Source organism: Macaca fascicularis, chromosome 1, assembly GCF_037993035.2.
Source record: "Macaca fascicularis isolate 582-1 chromosome 1, T2T-MFA8v1.1".
Classification (NCBI taxonomy): Eukaryota; Metazoa; Chordata; class Mammalia; order Primates; family Cercopithecidae; genus Macaca; species Macaca fascicularis.
The window spans coordinates 201492199-201519622 of NC_088375.1; the positions used below are offsets into that span (position 1 = coordinate 201492199).

The following is a 27424-nucleotide window of genomic DNA, read 5'->3' on the forward strand; positions in this document are numbered from 1 at the left end:
CGAGTAGCTGGGACTACAGGCGTCCGCCACCTCGCCCGGCTAGTTTTTTTGTATTTTTTAGTAGAGACGGGGTTTCACCGTGTTAGCCAGGATGGTCTCAATCTCCTGACCTCGTGATCCGCCCGTCTCGGCCTCCCAAAGTGCTGGGATTACAGGCTTGAGCCACCGCGCCCGGCCTGGAGGACTTTATTCTAAGTGAAGTTAACACAGGAGTGGAAAAACCAAAAACGATATGTTCTCACTTATAAGTGGGAGCTAAGCTATGAGTATGCAAAGGCATACAGAGTGATACAATGGACTTCAGAGACTCAGAAAGCGGAGGCTGGGAGGGGGCTAGAAATAAAAACAACACACTAGGTACAATGTACACTAACTCACACAGGTGCACTGAAATCTCAGAATTCACCTCTATATAGTTCATTCATGTAACAAAAACTACTTGGACCCCAAAATCTATTGAAATAAACACAAATAATAACATTTTTTAAAAAACTCATTAGTCACTTACAGAAAATATTAAGAAACCAGCTATATTTTGATAACCAGTAAGTAAAAGGAGGGAGGAGCAAGCATTCATCCTGCTTTTTGTATGCAATGTATATCAGGGTAACTAAATATTAAGAAGGGGAGTCTCTTTATAAAACTATTGCAGCCAGTAAATGAAGAATAGAATTTATCACCATTTTGAAACCTTTATTAAAATAAATCCTGGCAATGATCATAAATGACTGCTAATATCACAAAAAGCGAGGCAACCAGACATTATATGCCTTCTGATGGAAGTACACAACCACCACCTAGGAAGTATTCTTGCCAAAAAAAAAAATCAAATTTGAATCTGTTTAAACCCTTGGATCTAAATACCAGTTTACAGGAAATACAGATGACAGAGAAACAAGTACAATAATACCATAATGATGTAATTGACAACATACAGATTCTGGAAAACTCCTCAGTGAAAATGACCTCATCTTAAATCCAGTTGTGATGTATGACATTAACTGAATTCAGATTCAAACAAGCTGTTCTTAAAAATTTTGAGACAATATATGAAGTAGGAACTTCATATATGGTTGGTTCCATTCATATATTTGAGACAATATATGAAGTAGCAAGTTATTAACCTGAGCCTCTGTGGCTCTGTGGTAAACTGGGGATAGCAACAACAATATTTCATTGAGTTGTGCTGAGGCTGAAATGATATCATCCACCCAAGGTCCTTAGCAGCATGCCTGGCCCCTAGGCTCTTTATAGCTATTGGCTGTCAATTACTGATCTGGAGGCAGCTGCAAGGAGTGAGGAGAAAGAACAGCAAACCCACCTCCCACCAGGAGGAACTTGGGCTATATGCAAATAAGCAGACTCCATCTGAAAGGGCTGCAGGGAGGTGGGATCCTCTGGAGAAAGCCAGGTTTCTTATTTATTTATTTAGTAGAGATGAGGTCTCACTGTCTTGCCCAGGCTGGTCTCCAACTCCTGGCTTCTAGTGATCCATCCACTTCAGACCTCCAGAAGTGCTGGGATTACAGATGGGAGTCACTGCACCTAGCCCCAGCAGCTTCTTGACATGGGGCCAACAGATGGCCAGCCCCAGCCATGAGGCATCTCCCTCAGGTAGGGCTTTTTCCTAGTATTACATTCTCAGTTGTACTGGCCTTGGCCAGCTCTCTGGCTACCTACATTGGACCCCTTCAGATAACAGTTCTTGTTCCTGCCTGAATTGGCTGGCCAGCCTGAGTGGACCCTGACATTTGTAACTGACCTGTATGCCTTACTGCACTTGTGGTCAAACTACAGATAACAGCAACAGCATGGAGTATAAGGAGTCTGTGATCTCTGTCCTGTCTTCCAGGAAGGTAAGCCCTGTGGGTCTGGTCAGCCTGGAGTAACTGCTAGAAAGAAGTTACATGAAAACATGTAAGCAAGACCCAGAGCTTGCTCCTCAGGGAGACCATGACTCATTTCCTCCCAGATCTCATCTTTGTCCCAAGACATGCAGAATATTAGTACATGCCAACCACTAGTAACACCTATACTTGAGATCCGACCCCTACAAGAAAAAAACAGGTTCTCAGTGGATTGTGAGCAAAACGAAATCACAATCAAAATTCAGTGATAACAGAGCTGTATTAGTCAACTTCCACGCTGCTATAAAGAACTGCCTGAGACTGGGTAATTTATAAAGGAAAGAGGTTTAATTGACTCACAGTTCCACATGGCTGGGGAGGCCTCAGGAAACTTACATTCATGGCAGAAGGGGCAGCAAACATGTCCTTCATCACATAGTGGCAAGAGAAAGAAGTGCAGAGCGAAATGGGGAAAAATCACTTATAAAACCATCAGATTTCATGAGAACTCACTCACTATCACAAGATCACCATAGGGGTAACCGCCCCCATGATTCAGGTACCTCCCACCAGGTCCCTCCCATAACACATGGGGATTGTGGGAACTACAATTCAAGATGAGATTTGGGTGGGGACACAACCAAACCATATTAAGGTCCCAAAAGGCAAAGTTGCCTATATCCTGTTCAATAAGGACAAAAGAGTGATCATGTATTAGGAAACTTCAACCTTGAGCTACAGTCTTTTGAATGTTGTCAGGAGGAGAATGGGTGGAGGAAGGTGAGGAAAGAATATAAAGACCCTCCAGCTCTCCCCTCTTTCTCAAGTACAAAGTGTGATCAGTTCTGTTCCTGAACCAGGAAGCCAATGAGAGAAATCAGGTAAGTTTCAGCCCTCTGGGAACTCTTTCCTGTCTTTTCATCCATAATCATCCTTGTGGTATTTGGATTTCAGACACCTCTGTCTTCCTAGCACAGGGATCCTGAGAGACATATCAAAGTAGATGCATAGGGACCAGCAGACCGAGATGCCACTGGTATGAGCAAGAGGCCATGGCTCCTGGGGTTGTGGACATGCCTGAAGAGCCATCCATGTCTGAACGACCACAAGGAACAATGAAAAGAAGACATCCGCCCAGAACAAGGGGCTTGAGACCTTGGCCCCAATCTCCCTGACAGCCTGTGTCTCGGTGACTTCCCTTCCTTTTCTCCTCCATGCTTTTGGTGTAACCAGGAAGAAGCCAGAAGAATCCAAAACACATTCCTTTTTTGGCAGTTTAATAAATTTATTAACTTATCAGGCCATTCCATCCCAAAATACAATTTGACCAGCTTTAAGAGATGTACATAACAGCACAAGAAAAAGAAAATAACAGAAAATGGGGAAGTGAAAGCAAAGCCAAATAAAATGAAGCCAGGGATTGGTCCACAAATTGCAAAACAAAAGGGCCTGTTCAGGTTTTAGAATTGGATATTAAATCCCTGAGGCGCCTGGTGGACAAAATTTCATCCATTTTAATTTCACAGTCCCCAAGAGGAAATTAAAATCAATCACAAATGTCTCATTTCCATAAGAAATTAGTTGGTTGAGAAAAGTCCTGCGAGATGACACCTGTGCTTCCTGTTTCTCTAGGACACACCAGCCAGGTTTAGCACAAGCTCCTGCCCCTACTACTGATGCTGGTGCTCCAGCCTAGCTGGACTTACCTCTCCATCTGTTTCTGGAAACTTCAGGAACAGGGTTGGGTTGGTGACCTCCATACACGGTCATGAACAAGCCCTTTCCTCTCAAGTGCTGTCCACAGAGGGATTCTCTCCTGCTCTGGCCCCCTGGGTGAAGTCTGCAGTGGAGGATTGCAAAGTGTCTCACCACCACTTCCTGCTGCTCCCCAGTGCCTATAAATATGTGGAAGCTTCTCTGTGGTCCATGAATCCCCACAAAGCACTGAAGCCAAGTGTGTTCTATGTGGAAGAAGAAGACTCCTTTCTCCTCTGTTCCACATTTGTCACCTGCCACTAAGTTAGGGCTCCGTGAGCCCCAGTGACTTGAGATTCTAGTGATTACAGCTCTGCCAGCCTTGGCCTGTGGCTCCTCTCCTGCTTGGGCTCCGACACATCCGTAATGCTGCTCCAGGACCAGCTTAGAGAGTGACTCTTGTTTTCCTAATCCCCCATCCTGTGGCCCTCACCCTCAAGGTGGCACAATTATGGGATATTTTTCTACAATGAAAATGTGGGGGGAAAAAAAAAGTGACTTTAGAAGTAAGTATCACATAATGTCAGGCATGATCAGAAGCATCTTTACACACAGAAAGAATCACCAACAGTGCCCTGATTAGAAAATCAATGTCTATGTGAATCCCTAGTCGACTATAGCATGTTTAGGTATAATTATCTAATTGGATTCTTCTTTTTACTCATCTAATGCTCTTGACTTAACCAAGTGGCTCTTAAAACAAAGAAGCTCTCAGCTTTGAGGAGCAGGGGAACCAAACACACACCGAAAAGAACTGGGACCTCTCAAACTCTCTGTCTCTTTCTCCAAGCAGCATAAAATGGGGTTACCGGGGTGCAGGTTCCTGTAGGGTTCCTAACAGAGACCAGGTGAGAGATGCAGCACACGGAGGTGAGGAGAAAGGTCACCCGCTCAGCTGCAGCATGGGGTGGGGGAAGCAACAATAAAGTAAGGAAGGAACGTGCCTTTGCCCCCCAAAAACAGGCATTTATTTGGAGGTAAGTGCAGGCTTGCTGAAAGTCAGAGGGAGGGCAAAATGATGCTAAAGACATGGTAGTAGTAATACTGATGCTGGGAGTGTGAAGAAATAGCCAGGAGCTGTGGGGCAAAAGGCTCCAGTGTCTACCATCCCAGGCCTCCAGGCCCATTTCAAATCCCTCCTCTCCTGCAAAGCTTTCCCTGAGCTCCTGCTGCGTGGAGCACTAACCCCTTGTAGCAGACTGGGGCAGGGGCTTGAGATTGGTGTTTGCTATTAACAGGTGGGGGAGCTGAGGGATGCCCAAATGGAGGATGGGATCAAAACTGAGGTCAGGGGAGCTTTGGGAGGCTGAGCTGGGAGGATCAAGATCAGCCTGGGCAACACAAGACCCCCATCTCTCCAAAAAAAAAAAAAAGAGAAAAAAATGAGGTAAGGGAATATTTTGAATGATTAATTTTGACTTTAGATATTGACTCCATTCAGAAAGAGACCTCTCAGGCAGCTGGGTAACCCCAGCCCAACTGGAAATGCTCTAAGAAGGAAGAAAGTATTGGCAGAACTGAGTCCAGGATGAGTCTAAATGGGTAGGTCTCTCCAGGCATGTGCAGGGGAGGCTGGGTGGGAGCCACTGAGTGTGTACATCAATGCATGTGCTGGATGGGTAGGCCAAGAGCCCCACGATGGGTGATGGTAAACACGGGGGCTTTGAGAGGCCCAGGAGTCACCCAAGCACAGCTGGTTGGCAGACAGCTGGGCTCCTAAGAGGAGAGGCCACAGCAGGAGACAGATCTGGAAGTCATTAGCATCTACATAGAAGAAAAGAGAGAAAGAAAGGAAAAGAAAGGGAAACAGAGTGAATGAATAAGCAAACCCAGGACAGAACTCTGGAGTACAAAGACCCAGAATAGCCTGGGTGAGGCAAGTTCACCTGCAACGCCCACACCCACTCCAGACATCATTGCCTTCATTACTTCAAAACTGCACCCCTGTCCCCAAAGGGTGTTACTCCCCTTCAGAAAGTGACTCAATTCTTTTCTGCAGCCCGAAAGCAGACAGCTACCCCACCGGGGGCCCCAGAACAAGATGAGGCAGGAAGGACTAGCCAGAGCTCCTGACTATACTATTTAGCATGGAGGGAGCCTAGCTGCTTTACACTGCTTCTGGGAGGCGGCCACAGGGGACAATAAGGCCGAGGCAGCCATGACCATTAGTTCAGCTGCTGAGGTCAAGGCCTAAGAAAAAACTGAGTATCTGAAAAAGTCTTGGCCCCTCCTTTCCCTGCCCCTACCTTTGGGTCTGCTGCCTCCTGGGAGTCTGGGGAATGGAAGGCCTAAGGTCTTTTAAGTACCTTTTGATCACTTCAGAGGAGCCAATGCCCTTCTTGGGGTGGAGGGTGAAGAAATCAAGGGGAGGCAGCCATCTGGGGAGACAATCCTTCCTTTAGTAGCTCACATGATGTAACACCCTCCCAGGGCAGCATTTGCTGGTTTGGTTTTCCATAACCAGGGTCTGACCTGTGGCCAGGAAGGCTGAGAAACTGTCCACCCATTCTACAGACTCCCAAGAGCAGACTCACACTAGCAAAGCTCAGGGTGGGTAAAACCAGATGTCAGTTTATGTGAGCAGTACAGACCTACTGGAGGGTCAGACCTGGAACACTGCGGCCCCCCGAAAGAGTGCTTCTTCCAAAGGAAGTCGGGTAAGACAAGGAGGAAGGGACCACCTGAGCCATTTTCTCTCCTGGCCCACACCGGCCTTGCTTTCATGACTGAACCTCAACTAAGATTCATGAGACAAGAATGGCAGATAATAAACATCAAAACTCTTCCCTAAAGACATGAGACACTAACACACTACCAAGTCCAGGGGAAAGGGTAACCAAGTGGAGAGGATTATCACCTCACATCCACACAGAGCTCAGCCTGGCTTCCACAGTGAGCGCTCCAGAAAACTCGAGGCTACAATGAAGAATTCAGGGGTCAGTTACAAGGAAGACAGGATCCAAAAAATGATGGTGGGAGTAGGGAGTGGTCTAGATCTCCTTTGAGGGCCATCTTCCTCTCCATTCAGCACTATCAAGTAGCTCTGTCCTAGGCCCAATACTTGAATCTGAAATTCTTCCTTTCTCATTAGTTTAACTACTCTGCATACACAGATCTCTAGTCCTAGCCTCTCCCCTAGCTTCTAGCCGACATCCAAATGCATAGCATCACCATGATTTCCCTTACGCACCTCAAGTTCTAGACATCCAAAACTAAACTTCTCATCTTCTGCCCTCCTGCTCTATCAGCCTCTCCTCCTTGTGCTCCCAATTCTGAATAAGGACATGCTCCACCCTGTCACCAAAGGCATTCTAGCTTTCCTCTGATGTCCTCCCATCTGCCTCTGAGACCTCTCCCATTCATTCCCTCCTCCTTAGTGTCACCACTGCTCTAGTTCAGACCCTAGCCTTTAGCTGAAATATCACAACAGTGTCCCAACAGGCCATCCTAATTGCAGCATATCCAAGTTCCATTCAGCTGTCAGATTTCAACCATGCACATCTGAACACTGCCCCAGGCCTGGTGTTGACACTCCATTTATATGTGAGGTACTCAGTGACCTTGCCCCAGCACCCCTCTAATATCAGCTCCCTGTTTCCAACCTCCCATCATACACCCCCACCCTGAATCCATGCTATTCCATACAACAGTGCCTTTCCCTGGAACTCCTTCCCTCTCCCTCACCTCAGGATCCTTCCTCTCAGCTCACATTATTAGACAATATCACTGTATTACTGCAGTTACTGACATCTGCTAACTTCTACCCAGGGTTCATCCCATGACCCCTGCCTTGCAGAGAGAACATGGGCCAGGAAAGGTAAACTGGGAGGGAGTTGACGGTGATCCTAGTGGGGCTGGTTCTTGGGAAGGGAGGTTCTGAAGCAGGGGAAGGGGTTAAGAAGGGATCTCACTCTGTGGGAGTAGCAAATCTCTCCACTGGCTTCCTCGTGTGTTAATAAAAGCTCCGTTCTTCAAGGCTGCTTCACATCCACTATCTGATAGGTACTTCCCCAGTCCATGAAACAAGCAGGTTATGAACACATCCCAGTGTCATAAGAGGATGGCAGGAGGGGGATTTTCCTTTAAAGTCCTGTGGAAACTGAAGTCCTTGGTCAACAGTTTTAAACCCTTCTAAGGAGAAACTCTGGAGGCCAAAGTGCTGCAAATGCCAAAACCATCCTATGTGAACCTTTCTTACTTAGCCTGTCCATGTGGGAGGCGAGTGTGAAGGGCCAACATACAGAAAGCCCTGGGCAGGCCTGGGACAGGATGGCTCAGGGTAAAATTGTACCAAGAACCTGGAACGCAGAACAGTGGTCAAGGCCCTCTCAGTAGATGACCATACATACCAGCACCTTCCACCTCAGTCCTGGCATGGGGACCAAGAACAAAGCTTCTGCTTGCCAAAAGGAAAGGCCAGACAGGCAAAAATATAGGGACCCCAGGCTTCTGTTAGGGTTAACCTATGATCAGCCAAGCGTGGCAAGAAAAGGACTGACCCCTGAGAAAAAAGAGAACTCTTAGATCCCATTTCCTTAGCCAAAGCAGTATCTTATTGGAAGAAAAATTACTTAGGCCACATATTTTTCCCAATCTCAACCCACCTATATCTCTCACCCATATTATTGAGAAGATGGAAACTCGCATCAAGTATTTTGATAATAGCTCATCCTTGCTCAAATCATTTCACCAATTCTGAATATCCCAAGTCCTTTAATCCTTAGGGATTCTCAATTTCCGTATTTGTTTAAAAAATTCAAAATGTAGAAATTTTATAACAGGAAGTGTGTCTACAAAGTGCATTGAGATTCTGGCCCCTAAGCTACCTAACATGAATGGGAATTCATTATAGCAATAAGAGCACGACAGACTCAAGACAAGACAGATCTGTTGAATCCTGCCTCTCCCACTTACAGATGTGTGACCAGTGCAAGTTACTTAATTTCCCAAGCCTCTAGGAAATGGGGAGAAAGTTAGTAGTTATCTCCTGGGGCTGTTGTGAAGATTAAATGAGATGATGTATACAAAGTTCTTGGCACAGAGCTTGCCAAAGAGCAACAGCTCAATAATCACCAGCCATTGCTGCTATTAATGATTCTGTAATGATGTCACTGTTCTTCCTACTCTGTGCTGAGCTCACAGTGGCCTGCTCTAGGCCAACTCCTCTCTCACCAGAATCTCAACATTCTCCCGAGGATATGCCCCCACTAAGAAAGTACGAGAACCACTGCTGATGGGCTGGATTACACATGGACAGTGTGAAGGCACAGTGAGAACTTAGAATCACTGCTCAGGACCACTGATTTAACTCTAACCTCCTAAGTTGCCAGTTTGGCTCAAATACTGACATAGTTCTTACATGACAGCAAATACAAGGACAGTCTGAGGATTCCGTGTGGGTCTTTACAGAAGAAAAACAAATTACACTTAAGCAAAGTGCCTTCAAATCTGGATCCTTGGTATTTGTAATTCACTTCCAAATTACCTGGTTTATACCTAGATAACTTCCCTGGGTACACACCAAGCTTAAAAATTGGAAAGTTTCTCTCTAGCATACATCTTATGATATAAGATATACACACTGAGTCCTCTTTTGTTGTTGGGAAAACTGTCCCCTACGATGCCTTCCCTCCTGCATGGGTTCTCCGGTGAGCACTGAAGTGGGAACTGTTGTTGAAGTCTTTGCCACACTCTGTGCACTTGTAGGGTTTCTCCCCTGTGTGGATTCTCTGGTGAATAATAAGACTGGAGCTCTGGTTAAAGCATTTCCCACACTCTCTGCACTTATACGGCTTCTCTCCCGTATGAATCCTCTGGTGAGTAATGAGGTTAGAACGGTCACGGAAGAATTTTCCACACTCAAGGCATTTGTAGGGCTTCTCTCCTGTGTGTACTCTCTGGTGTGTAATGAGCTTGGAGCGCTCACTGAAGCACTTCCCACAGTCCACACATTTATACGGCTTCTCTCCAGTGTGGGTGCGCTGGTGGTTGGCCAGGGTGGAGCTCTTACTGAAGCTTTTCCCACATTCGGCACATTCATATGGTTTCTCTCCTGTATGGATTCTTTGGTGACTAATGAGGGCAGAGCTCTTAGAGAAGCTTCTTCCACATTCAGAACACTGATAAAGTTTCTCCCCTGAGTTTGTGCTGTGTGGTCCAGGAGAATTCAAGTCCTTACTGATACTTTGAGGTTGTTCAGGAGATGTCTCCTCTGTAGAATTCCTCCAGTGAGCACTAAAAGATGGGCTTTGGGCAAAGTCTCCCCCGGGCTCACTACACTGGTCAGGATTTCCTCCCAAGTGGATTCTCTGATGTTTCAGAAGGTTTGAGCTCTGGTTGAAGCTTTTCCAACATTCTCCACATTTATAGGGCTTTTCCCCCGTGTGGATTCTCTGGTGAGTGATGAGATTAGAGTGATCGCTAAAGCTTTTCCCACATTCAAGGCATTTATAGGGCTTCTCTCCAGTGTGGATTCTCTGATGGGTATTGAGGTTAGAGCGGTCACTAAAGTTTTTTCCACATTCAAGGCATTTGTAGGGCTTCTCACCTGTGTGGATTCGCTGGTGGGCGATGAAGTGGGAGCTCCGACTGAAGCTCTTCATGCATGTGTCACACTTGTAGGATTTCTCCACAAGGTACAGGCCTTGATGGTCAATAAGTTTTTCTAAGTCCTCTTCAGAAGAACTTTCTTGCCACCGTTCCTGTGAGGGATTTCCCCACTGCCCTTCATCTTCATTTTCATTTTCACTGTCTTCTCCCCAGTCAAGAGGCTGGCAAACAGCTTCTGTAGGACATTTTGATAAGGCTCCAGGCAAATCCTCAAAAATGTCCTGCTCTGAAATCTGGTCTTCATCCTCATGCCTCATTTCAAAACCTGAAAAAATGGACAGAAATGCAGTTTTTCTTCACTCATTAGTTAGCATATGTGTGTGTGGGTGTGTGTCTGTATCGTACATCTGTGAATTTGGCTAACATGAATTTGATTCTTATATCTTATATCTCACATCTTATAAATGTGACTAACATGAAATTGATCAAGTTTTGGTACATACAAATGTTTCTGTCCTGCAGAGCTGAGGAATGGACTCTGGGACATGGTGACCTCACCAAGTGAGCCATGGGGCTCAGCCCAGCAGCCATAGCCAACCTGTTTCCCTGGAAAACTCCTCTATCTTAGTACTCAATCATGAACACCTCCTCCTTCTAGTACATTCCATATATCCTGTGTCATACTGGATTGAATAAAGTCTCTAACTGCCCAGATATACCTAGTAAAAGATAGAATGACTGACTGACTGACTGACTGACTGACTGACTGACTGACTGATTCACACAAAGCTTAAGACTGGATAATCTGGTATCTTTTTCCTATTCAATACCATTCTCTCTTTTAGTTAAGAGACAAAAGGTAATGAGCCTGGCTTCCTCACTCTCTCCACATGCCCACGGATTTTGAGAACATCCAATTACTCCAGGCTTACCCATGTCTGGGGCTTTAGGACACAAGGTTGGAGGTTTGACAGCATCTTCATCAGCCACCTCACCCCAGGCCTCCTGGGCATCAGTCTCAGCACTGCTCTGCCCACACCTAGGGAGACCTGCAGCCTCCCGGACAGTCCCCATGGACCTGACTGCAGTCCGAGCCCTCATCAGTGAGTCCAGTTCCTCATAGAAAGGACATGTCCCTGGTGGGTGGCTGCTCTTGGCTTTCCGGTAGCTTCGAAGGAGGTTTTTGAATCTGTAGCGACACTGCTCCAGTGTCCGCAGGAAGCCCAGAGCACACAGCCGCTCTGCGATGGCCCGGTACACCTGGCTGTTCTGGTGACAGGTGCGAAGCTTTTCCGAGAATGGGGACTCACTGAGAATTGCCAGGAAGGCCTTGGTCTCCTCATAGCCCCAGTGCACACCTGCTGTCAGGAGTGAAGAGTTGAGAACTGTGAGACTTAATGAGATGTGCCTAGGTCATCAGAGAATAGAGTCACCTGCCCTTTGAAATACCTAGAACATAGGCATGTCAGAAACTATCCAGGTACCTGGGCAATATCCCTTTGCTTCTCAGGGGCATGCTAGGACAGTCAGCCAGAGCTTCCCACCCTCACTCTCTTCTAAGAGATTCTATTAACACTTCAAGTCTTGGCTGAAGGTGAGGACTTAGGTAGTCATATTATATCAGTTATATCAGGTGATCCCATGCCCCTGGCTTTGCTGATTAGTTCAGGGAAAAGCCTGTAACCGGGATGCATGTGATTTTTCCCATATTCACTCAATACCTGTCCTCTATTTATTTTATAAATTCTTTTTTTTTTTTTTTTTTTGAGATGGAGTCTCACTTTGTCGCCACGGTAGAGTGCAGTGATGCAATCTCGGCTCACTGCAATCTCCACCTCCTGGGTTCAAGCAATTCTCCTGCCTCAGCCTCCTGAGTAGCTGGGGATTACAGACGTGCGCCACCACACCCAGCTAATTTTTGTATTTTTTTTTAGTAGAGAAGGGGTTTCACCATGTTGTCCAGGATAGTCTTGATTTCCTGACCTCATGATCCGCCCGCCTCAGCCTCCCAAAGTGCTGGGATTACAGGCGTGAACACCTGGCCATAAATTCTCCTTTTAATAAAACATGAAAACTGAGAATTCTTAAAGATTAGAGACATAAATGAATTTCAAATAGTCCTGCAAGAAAGGCCAAATGAGGACACACTTTCCTCCTTTGCAGAGGAATGAAAAGGAGGTGGTCTAGTCTCAGCTCCTCCGCAGGAAAGTGATGTAGCCCAGGAAGGCAACCATGTAAAACCGGCAGGCAGGAGCCACGGGCTCTGATCCGGGCTCTGCTCCTACCTGTGTGTCTATAAGACGCCTCATCTCTTGGACTTCCATGTTTGCACCTTTACAATGACTGGGTGTTTCCCAGACATTGATTATTCAAGTCTACGCTGTCATGATTTCTGCCATTATCTGTTCAATATTTCACTCGCCATCACTCTTTACCTAAATTTGCTATCTGTGAAATCACAGGTTGATGCACTCATACAAATTAAGAGAAATATATAAATACAAGAATGTCAAGTTCATTCATGTAACGTCGATGATCATCCCATACTACCAGTGACACACTTTTGGAAATACCAGATTCACTCTTTGAGGCCCCTTAAGGCTTTAAAAATGTTTCCTTCTATAACTAAGAAGACTTTTGCAAAGAGACTTGGTCACGGGAAAAGAGAGTTGGAGTTTGAGGATGACCTAAAGAACGTAGCTCTTCACTCTAGTGGCTTCAATCCAGACTTGCAGCCTGTGCCCTGACCTCAGGGAATAGCAGTCTAGCTGGTAGGAGGGTTGGAATCTGAATCTGACTAAACCCCGATGTTCTTACCAATACGGCTCTGGAACAGGGCTGGGGCCCCTGCAATCCTGGGCCCCTGGGTAGACTCATCAGTGACCAGGCCAGCACCGTTACAGTCTTCTGCCATTTCTTCAGGCTCCCAGCCCCCTTCCTCCTGCTCATCCATCTCTGCATCACTATCCCCAAGCCTGGGGAGTGCCACGGCCTCTCCTGGGCCATCTGTGGCTCTGATGGCTGTCCGAGCCCTGACCAGGGCCTCCAGCTCCTCATAGAAGGGGCAGGTACCTGGTGGGTGGCTGCTCTTGGCTTTCCGGTAATTCCGTAGGAGGTTTTTGACCCTGTAGCGACATTGCTCCAGTGTCCGCAGGAAGCCCCTTGCCCTTAGCCGCTCTGCTATGGCCCGATATACCTGGCGATTCTGGTGACAAGTCCGGAGCTTTTCAGAGAAAGGAGACTCGCTCAAAATTGCCAGGAAAGTCTTGGTCTCCTCATAGCCCCAGTGAACACCTGACACCTTCATGTCCTCCACATCCCACTGGTATTGTTCCTCCCAGGCTCTTGAATCCCTCCAGGTCAATGCCTGAGCTGGCTCATTATCCAGGCTGTAAGCTGCAGTGCTCCTTTTCCCAGAATTTGTAAGACTTAGACCCCAAAACTCTGGTCCTTGCTCTTTCTCAGAGGTGATACTTGGTTTTGAAACTGGAACTCCTACAAAAGGAAGAAGAGAAATGACAGAGTAGAAACAGTCTGCTGAGCAGCATGTTTGTCCAAAATCTCCCTGAAACTTCTATCTTTTCCTTGCAAGAGGCTGACGAGAAATTCCCATGCTGATCCAATAAAATGTCTGCAGGAATAGGGAGAGAGAAGAGGTAACACGACCACCATATGAGAAATGTTAAGTGGCCTGTTTGCTTGGTTCGTTTGTTGTTGTTGTTGTTATGAAACATGAAACATCATATAAGAGTGATTCATTGGTCCACAGATGGGCACATGACCTAAACTGGCCCAATCAGACTGAACTCCACAGCTGGAGGAAAGGGGTGTGTGTGTGTGTGTGTGTGTCTGTGTGTGTGTGTGTGTGTTAGTGAGTCTCTGTCCTGCTAGGCATCCATTGCCACCACCAGCATCTATCTTTTGACCATGAAACAAAACAGCTTTAATATGGAGCTAACACTGAGGATGGCAGACAGAAAGAAGAACAAAGACCCACTAGGACATTGCTCAGCTAATCTGTACTGTGGTTGGAGCATGTCCTCCTCAGGACTTCTAATAATGTGAGAAAATTAATTTCCTTAATTTTAAAAGTTAGCTATGTTTAAAGGACTGCTATCCCAACAGCTCCCAGCCCTAACAAAATAGGAAGCCTCTGATTAAAATAAATACTTGAAGAAAACTAGATGAAAAGGGTTTCGAAAGGCATAGGGACAATCTAATTCAGCATTTCCCAAAGTCTGTTCCTTTGAACACTATCTCCCCCAGATACCATGTGTAAAAAGGGGTTCCACTGTCAAGCAAGTAGCCAGTAAGCTTCTGGTATCTAAACTTACCATGAGTCACGCCTATCAGAGTCTCTTCTATTTCAGCTATTCACGTGTCTAACTCCCCGCACAGTGATCCCGGGCTCCACAGGGAAATGGCTCCCTATTATTTGACTTGCCACATAGGAGTGCCCACAGAGAAAGGAGTCTGTGCTGGTTATATGGGCTTCAGGTATTTTGGACTCTGTGACATTTATTCCTTCTGGGTTTAATTCATTGGTCTCATGGGTTTAGTTCACTGAAGTCTGCCTGAGAGAGAGATCCTATTTACAATGCTGAAAAAAATCAGATTTCTGAGACAGCAGGCCAGGCCTGGCCCCTGGTCTGTGGTGAATGGACTGAGGTAAGGAAGTTAATATGCCCAGAGAGGGCAGGCTCTTGGAAGCCATCCTGCCACCCCATCTCCAGGCAGCCTCCATCCCTGCCATGAGAGTGCTGGCTACAAAGGGCAAGTCTTCTTCCTATGTCTGAAATTCCAGAGACTGCAGAGCCATGATTCTTAAAGGAGTGGCAAAACCCTCTTTGGGAACTGAGTGTATCAGAAGCATGACAACATCACCTTCAGAGGGCACATCTCCTTACCCAGGTACACGCTGTTCCCACAGTCGTCTCCTGGGGGTTCTTTACAGAGCTCCTTCTCAGCATGTTTGCCAGGGCCCAGGGCTTCCTACGAGATGCACAAGACAAGGACCCCAAACATCACTGACCTTTGACAACAGCCTAGGAACCCTAGCAGGCCCCAGGAAAGATGATGGGAACAGAGGGATACCATGTGTGAAGCTGGTATCATAAGGAGCAGGATGGCCATTTGGTTTGGTACATACATGTGTTTGGGGATGTTTGGGGCGCAGCAGACTGAGGGTGAAGGGCAAAGGCTAACACCCTGGGCCTCATGCCCTTTTGCTGAGTAGAGGTCATGGAGAGAGAGGAGGAACACTGGGTGGGCAAGAGCACAGGAGCAGCAATGACAGGAAAGGAAGAACGAATAGCAGCTTACCTGGGACTCAGCTGTCACCTCCCAATCTCCAACGCTCCCCATCTTTGGGAGAGTAGGGACTCGGGGAGTGAGGACAGCTGAGGAAAAGAAAAAGTCTCTGAAACCCAAGCTCTGATTCCCAAAAAATCACCTCCCTCTGAGATTGGCTTTCCAAAAGTCACACTTGGATCAAGCTGGGGCTATCCCTATGGCCAGTGCAGACTTCCCCTTTATTTCTCTTCTAGAGTGTGTAGCTCCTAAGCTGCTGTGAGTGGTGTGCCACGTGTCAGGCCAGCCCTGACCTCCTGTGGTCACCACCCACTCCTGTCCCAGCCTGCACCTGCTGCAGGACTCCAGCTACAGCGGGACATGCTGGCATCACCCACAGCCACAGCCTCTTTACGACGCTTGCTTACTTCTCAGTAAGTGTGCCCACCACACTGCAGCCTATCCCTTGCCTTGAATTTTGCACATCCTTCTTCCCCATGCACCCTTCCTCACCTCCCATTCCTCTCCCCTGCAGAAGGCCTCATTCCCTAATGTTCTCAGATTCTTGTACTCACCACTCTCTTTCAAAGGCTGTGGTGCCATCTTGGCATTTAGATGATTGGGAAGGTCAGGGCATGTATTCTTCACCCCCTTCTTCTGAGACTGTCCCTCAGGCCAGGGATCCATTGGCTGCGGCTGGAAGCTCTGAGATTCTTCCCCTGTCTTTAAGGGCCTGGTCTCTTCTGTATACAATTCCAGTTCCTACACACAAATAGCCAAAATTCCCACTCATCAATTCAGTAAGACCCGCTTCGGTATTTTGAGTATAACTGTGGTCCAGAGGCTAACAGGCTCTTTTAAGATCCAAAATGACTTGAAGTAGGATGAGAAAGCCATCAGAGTGAGTTCGGTAGGTAGATCAGCATTTATACCACCAAATGAGAACTGTTGAACACACGGTGGCTATCCAAGTGTTTCAATGAGAGTGCCACTGTTTAAAACATTTTTGATCCACAGAGATAAATTATGTAAAATTTGTGTAACATTAAAAAATAACCCATAAGCATCAAAAATAGGTTGCTTAGTTTTTAAGTGATCAAAGAGAGAGAAAAGTTACCAAGTTGCATATTAAAAGGCAAAGGGAAGCATAAAAACAGGAAAAAAAGATAAAATCATAACACCAAATGCAATTGCTCTAAATATCTCTGCTGAAAGACAAAGCTATTTTTAAAATAAAAATTTTAAAAAGGGCAAAGAATTATAGATGGAGACTGGGTGCAGTGGCTCATGCCTGTAATTCTAGCATTTTGGGAGGCTGAGGCAGGGGAATCACTTGACACCAAGGGTTCAAGACCAGCCTGGGCAACACAGCAAGACCCTCACCTCTATAATAAATAAATAAAATTAACCAGGTATGGTGGCACATGCCTGTACCCCCAACTACTCAGGAGCCTGAGGCAGAAGGATCACTTGAGCCCAGAAGTTCGAAGTAACAGTAAGCTATGATCATGCCACTGCACTCCAGCCTGGACAACAGAGTGAGATCTTGTCTCAAAAAAAGAAATTAGCTGGAATTTTAAAATAAGATAAAAGTACGTGTTGTTAATCTTAAACCAGAATGACACGCAAAAGACACGGCACTCTAACTCAAAAGGAAAAAGGAAGTGGCAATTTTCATTTCAATGTTGGATTTCAGGCAAAAAGAAAAAGGTACTCAGAGATATAGAGAAGATATTTAAAACAAAAAGGAATAATCAACTAAAATAGCATTACCCAGTCAACTTCATCAATCATACAGCTAATTTCTTATCTCTATTTCTCAGCTGGTTCCAAGTTCAGAGGTAGAGAGGTCAAGGTGTTATCCTGGCTGTAAAACCTCAACAATATAACAATCTCAATACTTTATAAAAACACCTAACTTTTAAAAATGTATTTCAATTTTTTTTCAATAGATAATAGACTCACATGGTTTAAAAACAGAAAATACATACAGGGGTATATTCAGTGAAAATGCCCCACCCCCATCCATCTCCATCCCGTCGATCCTGTTCTTTTCCCCTCTTCTCATCACAGGAAATCCATGTTCTTCATTCTTTTAGAGTTTCTTTCTAGATACAAGCAAATGTAAATGTGTATTCTTAGCTTCCCTCTTTTGTATACAAAAACTTATGACTAGATATACTGCTCTGAGTCTTATTTTTTTGAACCAAAATAACAACAACTATCTTCATTAACTTACTGAGTTTGCCAAACTTAGCTGTAAAACTTTTTTGGTTGGCCTGAAAATCCAAATCCACTCACAGAGAAGGACTTTTACCATTGAGAAGACATATAGGAATGGGCCACGAGCATCAAGGGCCATTCCAAATAAGAAGATCCACCAGTGTCCTGTGTGACTTCACAGGGAGAAAACATCTGCTTATCAATCAATCTTCTTATATGGTCATGTTAAAAAAAATTCACTTTGTTATCATTATAATCTACAGAGGAACTGTGTGACTAAATTCAACAACAATCTTTACTCTCAACCCCAGTTCCTCCAACCATTACCATCCCTAAGCAAAGACTCTGATTCCATGGATAGTAGTTTTGGACACAGAAAGAAGTAGATTCAAGTGACAACCAGGAGGCAAAAAATTAGTAGGTCAAACTTCTAGTTTCCAAGAAGTCTGTAGAGTCTAGAATTTGCCACTCTAGACTCTACAGTAACAAGTAAAAAGCTGAACAAACTGAAAAATCAACAACTCTTCTTAGATCTGTCAGAGAAGTGAGGCCACAAACCACTCTCCCCAAAATTGGAGAGACAAACAGGCGGAATCAGAGAATCACAACTTAGTGGAGCAGAAGCGTCTGTGGGAACCAGTGCCGGGGAGAAAAACCTAAACTGTAATTGACGAACTGCTGGAAGGACAGTGCGGACAACTCTGAGAGGTAAAAACTCCAGGGCACTTAATTACTGAGCAGGGGCACATTTTCATAAGTTTTATCTCCAGGAGTTCAACCAGATCCTCACAGTTAATATCAGAGAAAAATCTCTTCTTGCTTATGGCAGATGGCAGGAAAAAGGAACCATTTTTAAATATGCCAGGGCACGCTGCTCTTCTTAGTAATGCCTGTCCTCAGCAGAAACTGTTTTACCAAAGCCTAACCTAACTGTCGGAAGAGAAATATGCGATTCCAGCTCCCTCTACTCTTCCACATGGAAGATGAGAAATACCCAATGCAGCCCCCTCTAGGCATCCTGTGCCACCTCAGATGGGGAAAAAATTGGGAAGCACTGGCAAAGGTCAGAGTCCAGGGACACAGGTACACCAACATAAGACCTAGAAAAAAGAAGAGCAAATTAAATCCAAAGTAAGCAGAAGAAAAGAAATAAAAATTAAAGCAGAAATAATGATATTTAAAACAGGAAATCAATACAGAAAATCAACAAAACCAAAAGCTAGTTCTTTGAAAAGATTAATAACATCAATAAGCCTCTAGTCAGACTAAGAAAAAAGACAGTCCAGGCACGATGGCTCACACATGTAATCCCAGCACTCTGGAAGGCCAAGGCAGTGGATCATTTGAACCCAGGAGTTCAAGACCAGCTTGGGCAACATGGTGAAATCTCATCTCAACAACAACAAAAAATATACAAAAATTAGCTGGGCCTGGTGGTGTGGTCCTGTAGTCCCAGCTACGTGGGAGGCTGAGGCAGGAGGATTGCTTAAGCCCAGGAGGCGGAGGGTGCAGTGAGCCAAGGTCCCACCACTACACTCCAGCCGGAGTCACAGAGCAAGAATCTGTCTCAAAAATAAAAAAGAAAAGAAGACAGAAGACAAATTATTAATATCAGAAATGAAAACAGAGATATCACTACAGATTCCATGGACAATGAAAGTATAATAAAAGAATATTATAAACTACATAAAGGTTAATAAAGGAATATCTGTGGCCACACACTTGATAACCTGGATGAAAAAGACCAATTCCTTTACCCACCCAATCTGCCAAAACTCACACAAAAATAAACAATCTGAATAGGCCCATATCTATTAAGGAAATTGACTGAATAATTAATAACCTTCAAAACAGAAAGCACCAAGCTCAGATGGGTCTACTGGTGAATTCTACCAAACATTTAAGGAAGAAATTATAACAATTCTCTACTATCTCCTCCAGAAGATAGAAGCAGAGGGAATATTTCCTTATTTATTCTATAAAGCCAGCATTTACCCTAATACCAAAACCAAAGAAATTACTTACAAGACAAGAAAGCTACAAACCAATATTCATCATGAACAAAGATGCAAAAATCGGCCAGGTGCGTTGCCTCACACCTATAATCCCAGCACTTTGAGAGGCCGAGGCAGGCAGATCACAAAGTCAGGAGTTCGAGACCAGCCTGGCCAACATGGTGAAACCCCATCTCTACTAAAAACACAAAAATCAGCCAGGTGTGGTTGCGGGTGCCTGTAGTCCCTGCTACTCGTGTGGCTGAGGCAGGAGACTCGCTTGAACCTGGGAGGCAGAGGTTGCAGTGAGCTGAGATCATGCCACTACACTCCAGCCTGGGCGACAGAACCAACGAGATGCCATCTCAAAAACAAACAAATAAAAAAAACGATGCAAAAATCCTCAACAAAATATTAGCAAATCAAATCCAACAATGCATAAAAAAGAAATTACACACTACAACCAAGTGGGATTTATCCCAGGTATGCAAGCCTGGTCCAACATTTGAAAATCAGTTAATGTAACCCATCACATCAACAGACAAAAAATGAAAAATCACATGATCATATATTATATCAACAGATGCAGAAAAAGCATTTGACAAAATCCAATACACATGATAAAAACTTGGCAAACTAGGAATAGGGGGGAACTTCCTCAACTTGATAAAGGACATCTACAGAAAACCTAGAGCTAACATCCTACTTAATGGTAAGAAACACAATGCTTTTGCACTAAGACCAGGAAAAACGCAAGGATGTTCTCTCTCACTATTCCTTCATACTGGAAGTCCAGACTAATACAAGATAAGAAAGGAAACAAAAGGTACGTAGATTGGGAAGAATGAAAAAGACTGTCTTTGTTAACAAATGACATGATTGTCTATGTAGAAAATCTGAAAGAATCAACAAAAAAAAACCTCTGGGAACTAATAAGCAGTTATAGCAAGGTTGCAGGGTACAAATATGCAAATATGCAAAAGTCAATCGCCTTCCTATATACCAACAATGAAACAAGTAGAATTTGAAATTAAAGGCATAATAACATTTACATTCTCCTCCAAAAAAAAAAATGAAGTATTTAGGCATAAATCTAAGAAAATATGTAGAAGATTTACATGCAGAAAAAAAGAAAGGCGTCAAAGAAGAACTAAATAAATGGAACGATATTCCATGTTCACAGATAGAAAGGCTCACTGTCATCAAGATGTCAGCTTTTCCCAATTTGATCTACAGATTTAACGCCCAGTCAAAATCACAGAAGTTTATCTTGTGGATATCAACAAACTGTAAAGTCTTTTTTGTTCATTTGCTTTTTTTTTTTTTTCAATAGCAATGGGGTTTCATCGTGTTACCTAGGCTGTTCTCAAACTCCTGGGCTCAGGCAATTCGCCTGCTTTGTCCTCTCAAAGTGCTGCGATTACAGGTGTGAGCCACTGCACCTGGCCATGTGCAGTTTATATGAAGAAGCAAAGACCTGGAATAACCAACTCAATATTGAAGGAGAAGGAAAAAAACCAAAGGACTGACACACCTGACTTCAAGATTTACCATAAAGCTACAGTAATCAAGACAGTGTGGTATTGGCAAAAGAATAAAGTGCTCAATGGAACAGAATAGAGACCCCAGAAATAGTTCCACATAAAGACAGTCGACTGAATTTTGATAAAGGAGTAAAGGTAATACAGTGAATCAAAGATAATGTTTTCAAAAAATGATACTAAAACTGGATATCACATGAAAAAAAAAAAAGCTTATATCCTTCACAAAAATCAACTCAAAATGGATCACAGACCTTAATGTTAAATGAAAAACTACAAAATTCCTAAAATATAGGAGAAAAATGAGATAATGTTAGGTATAGCAATGACTTTTTAGACACAAAATCAAAGGCACAATCCATGAAAGAAATAATTGATAAGCTGGACTCCATTAAAATTAAAAAATTCTGTTCTATGAAAGATACTGTCAAGAGAATGAGAAGACAAGCCACAGACTGGGAGAATATATTTGCAAAACACACATCTGATAAAGGACCGTTACCCCAAACATACAAAGAACTCTTAAAACTCAACAGTAAGAAGACAAACAACCCAATTTAAAAATGGGCAAGACTTGAATGGTCACCTCACCAAAGAAAATATACAGATGGCAAGTAAACATATGAAAACATGTATAACATGGTAGGTTATTAGTGAATTGCAAATTCGAACAACAATAAAATACCACTATCTACCACTAGAATGGCCAAAATCCGAAACACCAAATGCTAGCAAGGATGTGGGGCAACAAGAACTCCCATTCATTGCTAGTAAAAATGCAAAATGGTACAGCTACTTTGGACTACAGTTTGTCAATTTCTTACAAACGTAAACATACTCTTACTATATGATCCAGCAATCATGTCCCTTAGTATTTACCCAAATGAACTGAAAACTATGTCCACACAAAAACCTGCATATGAATATTTGCAGCACCTTCATACATAACTGCCAAAACTTAGATGGAACCAAGAGGTCCTTCAGTAGGTGAGTAAATAAATAAACTGTGGTGCATCCACACAATGGAATATTATCAAGCATTAAAGAGAAATGAGCTAACAAGCCATGAAAAGACATGGAAGAAATTTAAATGTATACTACTAAGTAAAAGAAGCCAATCTGAAAAGGCTATATACTGTATGATTCCAGCTATGTAACATTTTTTAAAAGGCAAAACTATGGAGACAGTAAAAAGATCAGTGTTGCCAGGGGTTGGGGGAAAGGAGGAATAAACAGGTAGAACACAGAGGGTTTTTACAGCAGTGAAGCTACTCTGTATGTCACTACAGTGGTAGACACATGTTACTATGTCACTATAATGGTAGATACAGTTTATAATAGGGTTTTTAATGTTATACATTCTGTCAAAACATACAGAATGAGTAACATTAAGAGCCCTAACATAAACCGCTACTTTGAGTGATGATACTGATGTATCGATGTAGGTTCATCAATGGTAATAAATGCATTGCTCTGGTGCAGGGATGTTGATAGTTAGGGAGGTTTGTGGGGGAGGGATGTGAACTCTCTGTACCTTCTCCTCAATTTTGCTGTGAGCCTAAAACTGCTCTAAAAAATAAAGCCTGTTTTTTAAAAATCCCTGTGCACCTGATGGAGCGGGCATCTGAGGGAGAGGGGGATTCAACAAGATGATGATGACAGAAGAAACAAGGTAACAATCACAAAATAGCAGAGCTGAAAGATCCCTTTTAGGAAACTATCTTAGGGGACATTTAGTCCTGTAGGCACCAACCTTTTTCAGGTGGTGGTTCACTGTGACGAATATTATAACTATATTTCATCCCGTTATTAAGACTTGAAAAATTTTACTTGCAGAGAATGTAACTAAGTTATATATCTTGCAATGTAAGATCGTAAGCTACATATGCACCTGAAAAAAACAAGCTCCTCTGCTACTTGTCCATTTGTTTTGAAATTTGTGAGCACTCAGGAGCAAGTAGGAAAGTTTAAAAAAAAAAAAAAAAGTCACAGTAAAAACAAAAATACATAATAGAGAAGATTCCATTACCTTATTTTCTTCTCAATTTTAGAAGCAGTTCAACTTTTGGTCAGCTCACAGGGCCATAATTTGTGAACCTTTGGTCTAGTCCAACCCTCTCATTTTACAGATGAAGAATTATAAAGACCCTGATTTAAATCAGTTTTCATCTCTGGGTCTCAAGTTCTTTATCTTCCAACTCTGAAGCCCTAAAACTCCCATTTGTTTCTTCACTGCCACTTAAGACAAATAGCTGGTTTCTTTAAAGGAAATAATATAGGGGGGTGGGGTGGTATACTAAAATAAGGCACGCTCTCTTATACTTAGTTCTGTAACTTTATATATTACTCTCCCTATCTCTTCAATCAGTTTGTAAAGGAATCCAAAGAGCAAAGTCACAGTTCTTAAACTTTGCTCCCCCAATCTCACACTGTATAGAACTTTACAGTTTAAATGTACAGAAAACCCCTGCCATTTGCAAGGGATATGTTCCCAAACCTGTAATTTCCCCCAGCAAAATGTGGGTAAGTAAAATATCACAAGAATTACTAACTATAACAAGTGGAGAAAAACAGTCATGTTTAGATGAAGGTTCTGGATCCAGCCAAAGGATCTGTTCTACGTATACCAGCTTTGAAGCAGGATTCAAAATTTGTGTCATAGCAAAACTATGCATTACATCATGGGCCTTCGGTGGTCACTTGCAAATTGTTGAAACTGCAAATGTTAAATCCATACTTTCATTTCCCTTACCTCAGCTCTATCACACAGTTATATAAAGTTAGATAAGTTACTGATCTCTCCATCTGTGTTTACCCATTTGACAAATGGCAATGATAATAGCACCTACCTTACTGGACTGCTGGGTTGATGAGGGACATATATAAAAAGCTTAGACCAGTATCTGACACACAGTGAGTGCTCACAAAATGTCAATTAATATCTCATTTGAGCCTTATGGCTCAAAGGTATTTTAATTCCCATGGTTTGCAGAGGAGGCATCTGATATGCGGTAGAAAGAACAATGACCTTGGAACCTAAGGATTTATTTGGCTTTAGGCTCTGGTCTACTCACTGATGACCTTTGTGGGCCACTTGGCATTTTGTTTGGTTTCATCTGTACTGTTTGTAGAGACAGGGTTTCGCCATGTTGCCCAGGCTGGTCTTGAACTCCTGAGCTCAAGCAATCCACCTGCCTCAGCCTCCCAAAGTGCTACGATTACAGGTGTGAGCCACCACTCCTGGCCAACTTCTTGGTTCTTAGTTTAATCTATAAAATGGGGGCAACAGTACTATTTCTGTCTATCTACATTACTGCTATAAGCACTCAGAGAGATCACATATGTAAAAAGGTTTTGTTAGGTATAAAACACAAGTTAATCATATTGTGAATATGGTAGTGGGAGGCAGTCTGGAGTAGTGGTTAGGCATACAAGCTTTAGAGTTAGAATGCCTAAGTTCAAATCCTGACTCTACCATCTAGCAGCTGTTCAGACCCGGGCAACTTACCTATCTTTTCTCTGTCTCCGTCTTCTCACTGGTAAAATCAGGATAACAGTACCTATCTCATTAAATTGTTGACAGGACTAAGTGGGTTAACACATGTAAAGCACTTAGAACACTGCCTGGTATACAGTAGTGGTCAATAAGTGTCAGTTCTCAATAACTATTGTTATTTTTATTGTGAATTTGGCAATTATTAACCTAGTCACAACCCCACTGCCTTGCCTGACCCACTCCTTGGAAGAGAATGTCTCACCGGCTGTCCTGCAGTCCTGGTCTCTCGGTGCCAATCCTCCACCAGGGCCACAGCCTCCTCACCACTCTCAGGGTGGCGTGACTGCACCCAGGTCTGGACCTCCCTAGGCAAGATAGTCAGGAACTGCTCCAGCACCAGCAGCTCCAGGATCTGCTCTTTGAGACGGATCTCCGGCCTCAGCCAATGACAGCAAAGAGCCCAGAGCTGGCTGAAGGCCTCATGGGGTCCAGCTGCATCCCTGTATTGGAATTGCCTGAAGCGCTGGCGGGAGGCCTCTGGGCCGGAGACAGAGTCGCGGTCCTTCTCCCGGAGTTTGGATTCTGATCCCCATGAGTCCTCTTCCAGTTTCACAATCAGGAGTTCTTCAGGCTCTGGCTGCAGAGACGCCTGGGCTTGCGATTCCAGGGCCACAGCCATTGTCTACCTTAGACGCCTCACTTCAGCTGTGCTGTCCTCATCCAATGTCTTCCTGCACCTATGGTGAGTCCTTCAAGAGGCTCCTAGAAAAGGGACTGCTCCCCAAAGCTCTAAGGTAGAAAGACAAATGATAGAGTGTAAGCAAAAGGATGCAGAAGCTTCATTATCCCCCTACCCCATACCTTCCGTCACCTTTGCATGGGGGCAGAAGTGCTAAGAGATGCCCCTTTCCCACAGGCAGGAAGTGAGGCCACAATCCCGCACCAAAGCCAGTAGCACCTACCTTACTTGATTGCTGGGCTGATTAGATGAGGGATATATATAAAAAGCTTAGACCAGTGTCTGACACACAGTGAGTGCTCACAAAATGCCAATTAATATCTCATTTGAGCCTCCCACTTTGGAGGAAGACAGTACAGTATTCAATCCTCTAGGTCATGACTGAACACCTTAGCCTGGCATCCCACACCTCCATGATCTGGCCCAGCATAGACTTCCTCCCTCCTACACATGTCCAAAGTCCAACCTTCCCTCAAATTGGGTTCCAAATGTCACCCGCTCCATAAGGCCTTTCTTCCCGAATCTTAAAGCTTGATGTTCTCCTTGCAAAATCCAACAACTCCATGCTATCCCCTGGTCATCCCACCCATTTGGCATTATTCACCATCCCTATACGTGACTCCTGAAACTCCAGCAAGGACCTGTTTCCAGATCTCCAGACCCCAAAATCCAAACTCCTTCATGACATTTCTACTTGACTGTCCCTTAGGCACCTCAAACTCAATGAGTCAAAAACTGGATTCGTTATTTTCTCCTGCAATCATGTCTGCCTTCTGAAGCTCCCCCTTCAGTGAAGGCACTGCCATCAAGTTCTCCACACCAGAAACCTGGTCATTATCATTCTCTAAGATCCAAATCAATTCATCACCACGCTGTGTCCACTTGGCATCTCCAACTCCAATGCTACCACTTCAGTACACAGAATCATCATGTCTTCCACCTGATCAGTCTCCTAACACGTCCCTGCCTCCACTCACCTCACCCCAACCTCTGCTCTATTCTTGGCACAACAACCAAACTAGATCAAAGCCTGACTACACCACCTCCCTGCTAAACACCCTCCAGTGATCTCCCATTTCCCTCAGGTTTTAAAGTGCAAGCCTTACCCAAGTCTCCAACTCATCTCTTTACCATGGTCCACTAGTCATGGTGCTCCAGAAGCACAGCTTCCAGATCTTACACCAAGCTGCCCTCTGAACCTTCCCCTCTTTGGGAAGGTCTCCTTTGGGAATGGGCTCCTCCCTTCCTTCAGCTAGCAAGGTCTCAGCTTAAATTGCACTTTTTCCATGAGGCCTTCCCTGCAACCTGAAACAAGATTCAGTCCTCGACCGCAAGCTCCCATAGCATCTTACATTTTCTCTACCATAGCCCTGATCATCCTTTACTGTAATTTTCTTACCCACTAGATTATTAGCTTCCCAAGAGACCTAGCACAGTGCTCAGCACATATAGGGAGTACTGAATAAATGATAAAGTCATGAATGATCGACTAATGATGATGGTGTATCATTAAGCAAGAATTACAATTAATCCCTTTCTGTGCACACTAGATAAAAAATAAATGACCGTCCTGCTCATGCCAAAAGGAATTCCTTTCTCTTTTATTTCCATGTCTCTGTGACACTTACCACTTTCTACACTGTATGAGACACTGTATGAGAAGGATATGTGTATCTATGTTGTCCCCAAGGAGATTACAGCCTCTCTGATGGCACCCATGCTGGGTTATCTGAAAAACTGAGCTCACTGTGTTGTCCCAACAAGTCTGGGTGACAAAAAAAAAAAATGCCCACTCAAAGGAGATCATTAGCTGCTTCCAAGTAGGAATGACATAACTGAATTGCGAATGGAGAGATGGTGGTATTTTTCATTTTGGGCAATCTGACCGGACTGAAGAGAAACAAGGCAAGGGTAATAAAAATTAAAGTATTGCCCTAAAGGCCTCCATATACTTAGGAAGAGGCCTAAAGCACCACTCATGACTACCTGGC

General features: G+C 44.1%; 1 protein-coding gene across 15 annotated transcripts in view; it reads right to left on the reverse strand.

Annotated features, from left to right (window-relative positions):
* Nucleotides 1-3111: 3111 nt before the first annotated feature.
* ZSCAN20 (zinc finger and SCAN domain containing 20) overlaps nt 3112-27424 on the reverse strand; it is a 28780-nt gene continuing 4467 nt past the window's right edge. For 3 of the 15 annotated variants that reach the window (XM_015438814.4, XM_005544046.5, XM_005544045.5), the window contains exons 2-8: nt 24957-25483; nt 16016-16202; nt 15474-15550; nt 15059-15143; nt 12969-13646; nt 11084-11512; nt 3112-10476 (exon numbers count right to left, since the gene is read on the reverse strand). In XM_015438814.4, coding sequence (XP_015294300.2) covers nt 9218-10476; nt 11084-11512; nt 12969-13646; nt 15059-15143; nt 15474-15550; nt 16016-16202; nt 24957-25373 — 3132 coding nt within the window. In that variant the 5' untranslated portion in view covers nt 25374-25483 and the 3' untranslated portion in view covers nt 3112-9217. Of the gene's footprint in view, nt 10477-11083; nt 11513-12968; nt 13647-14485; nt 14726-15058; nt 15144-15473; nt 15551-16015; nt 16203-24956; nt 25484-27424 lie in introns of those variants that run through there. The other 12 variants (XM_074027972.1, XM_015438822.4, XM_074027978.1 and 9 more) reach the window with 7 other exon arrangements.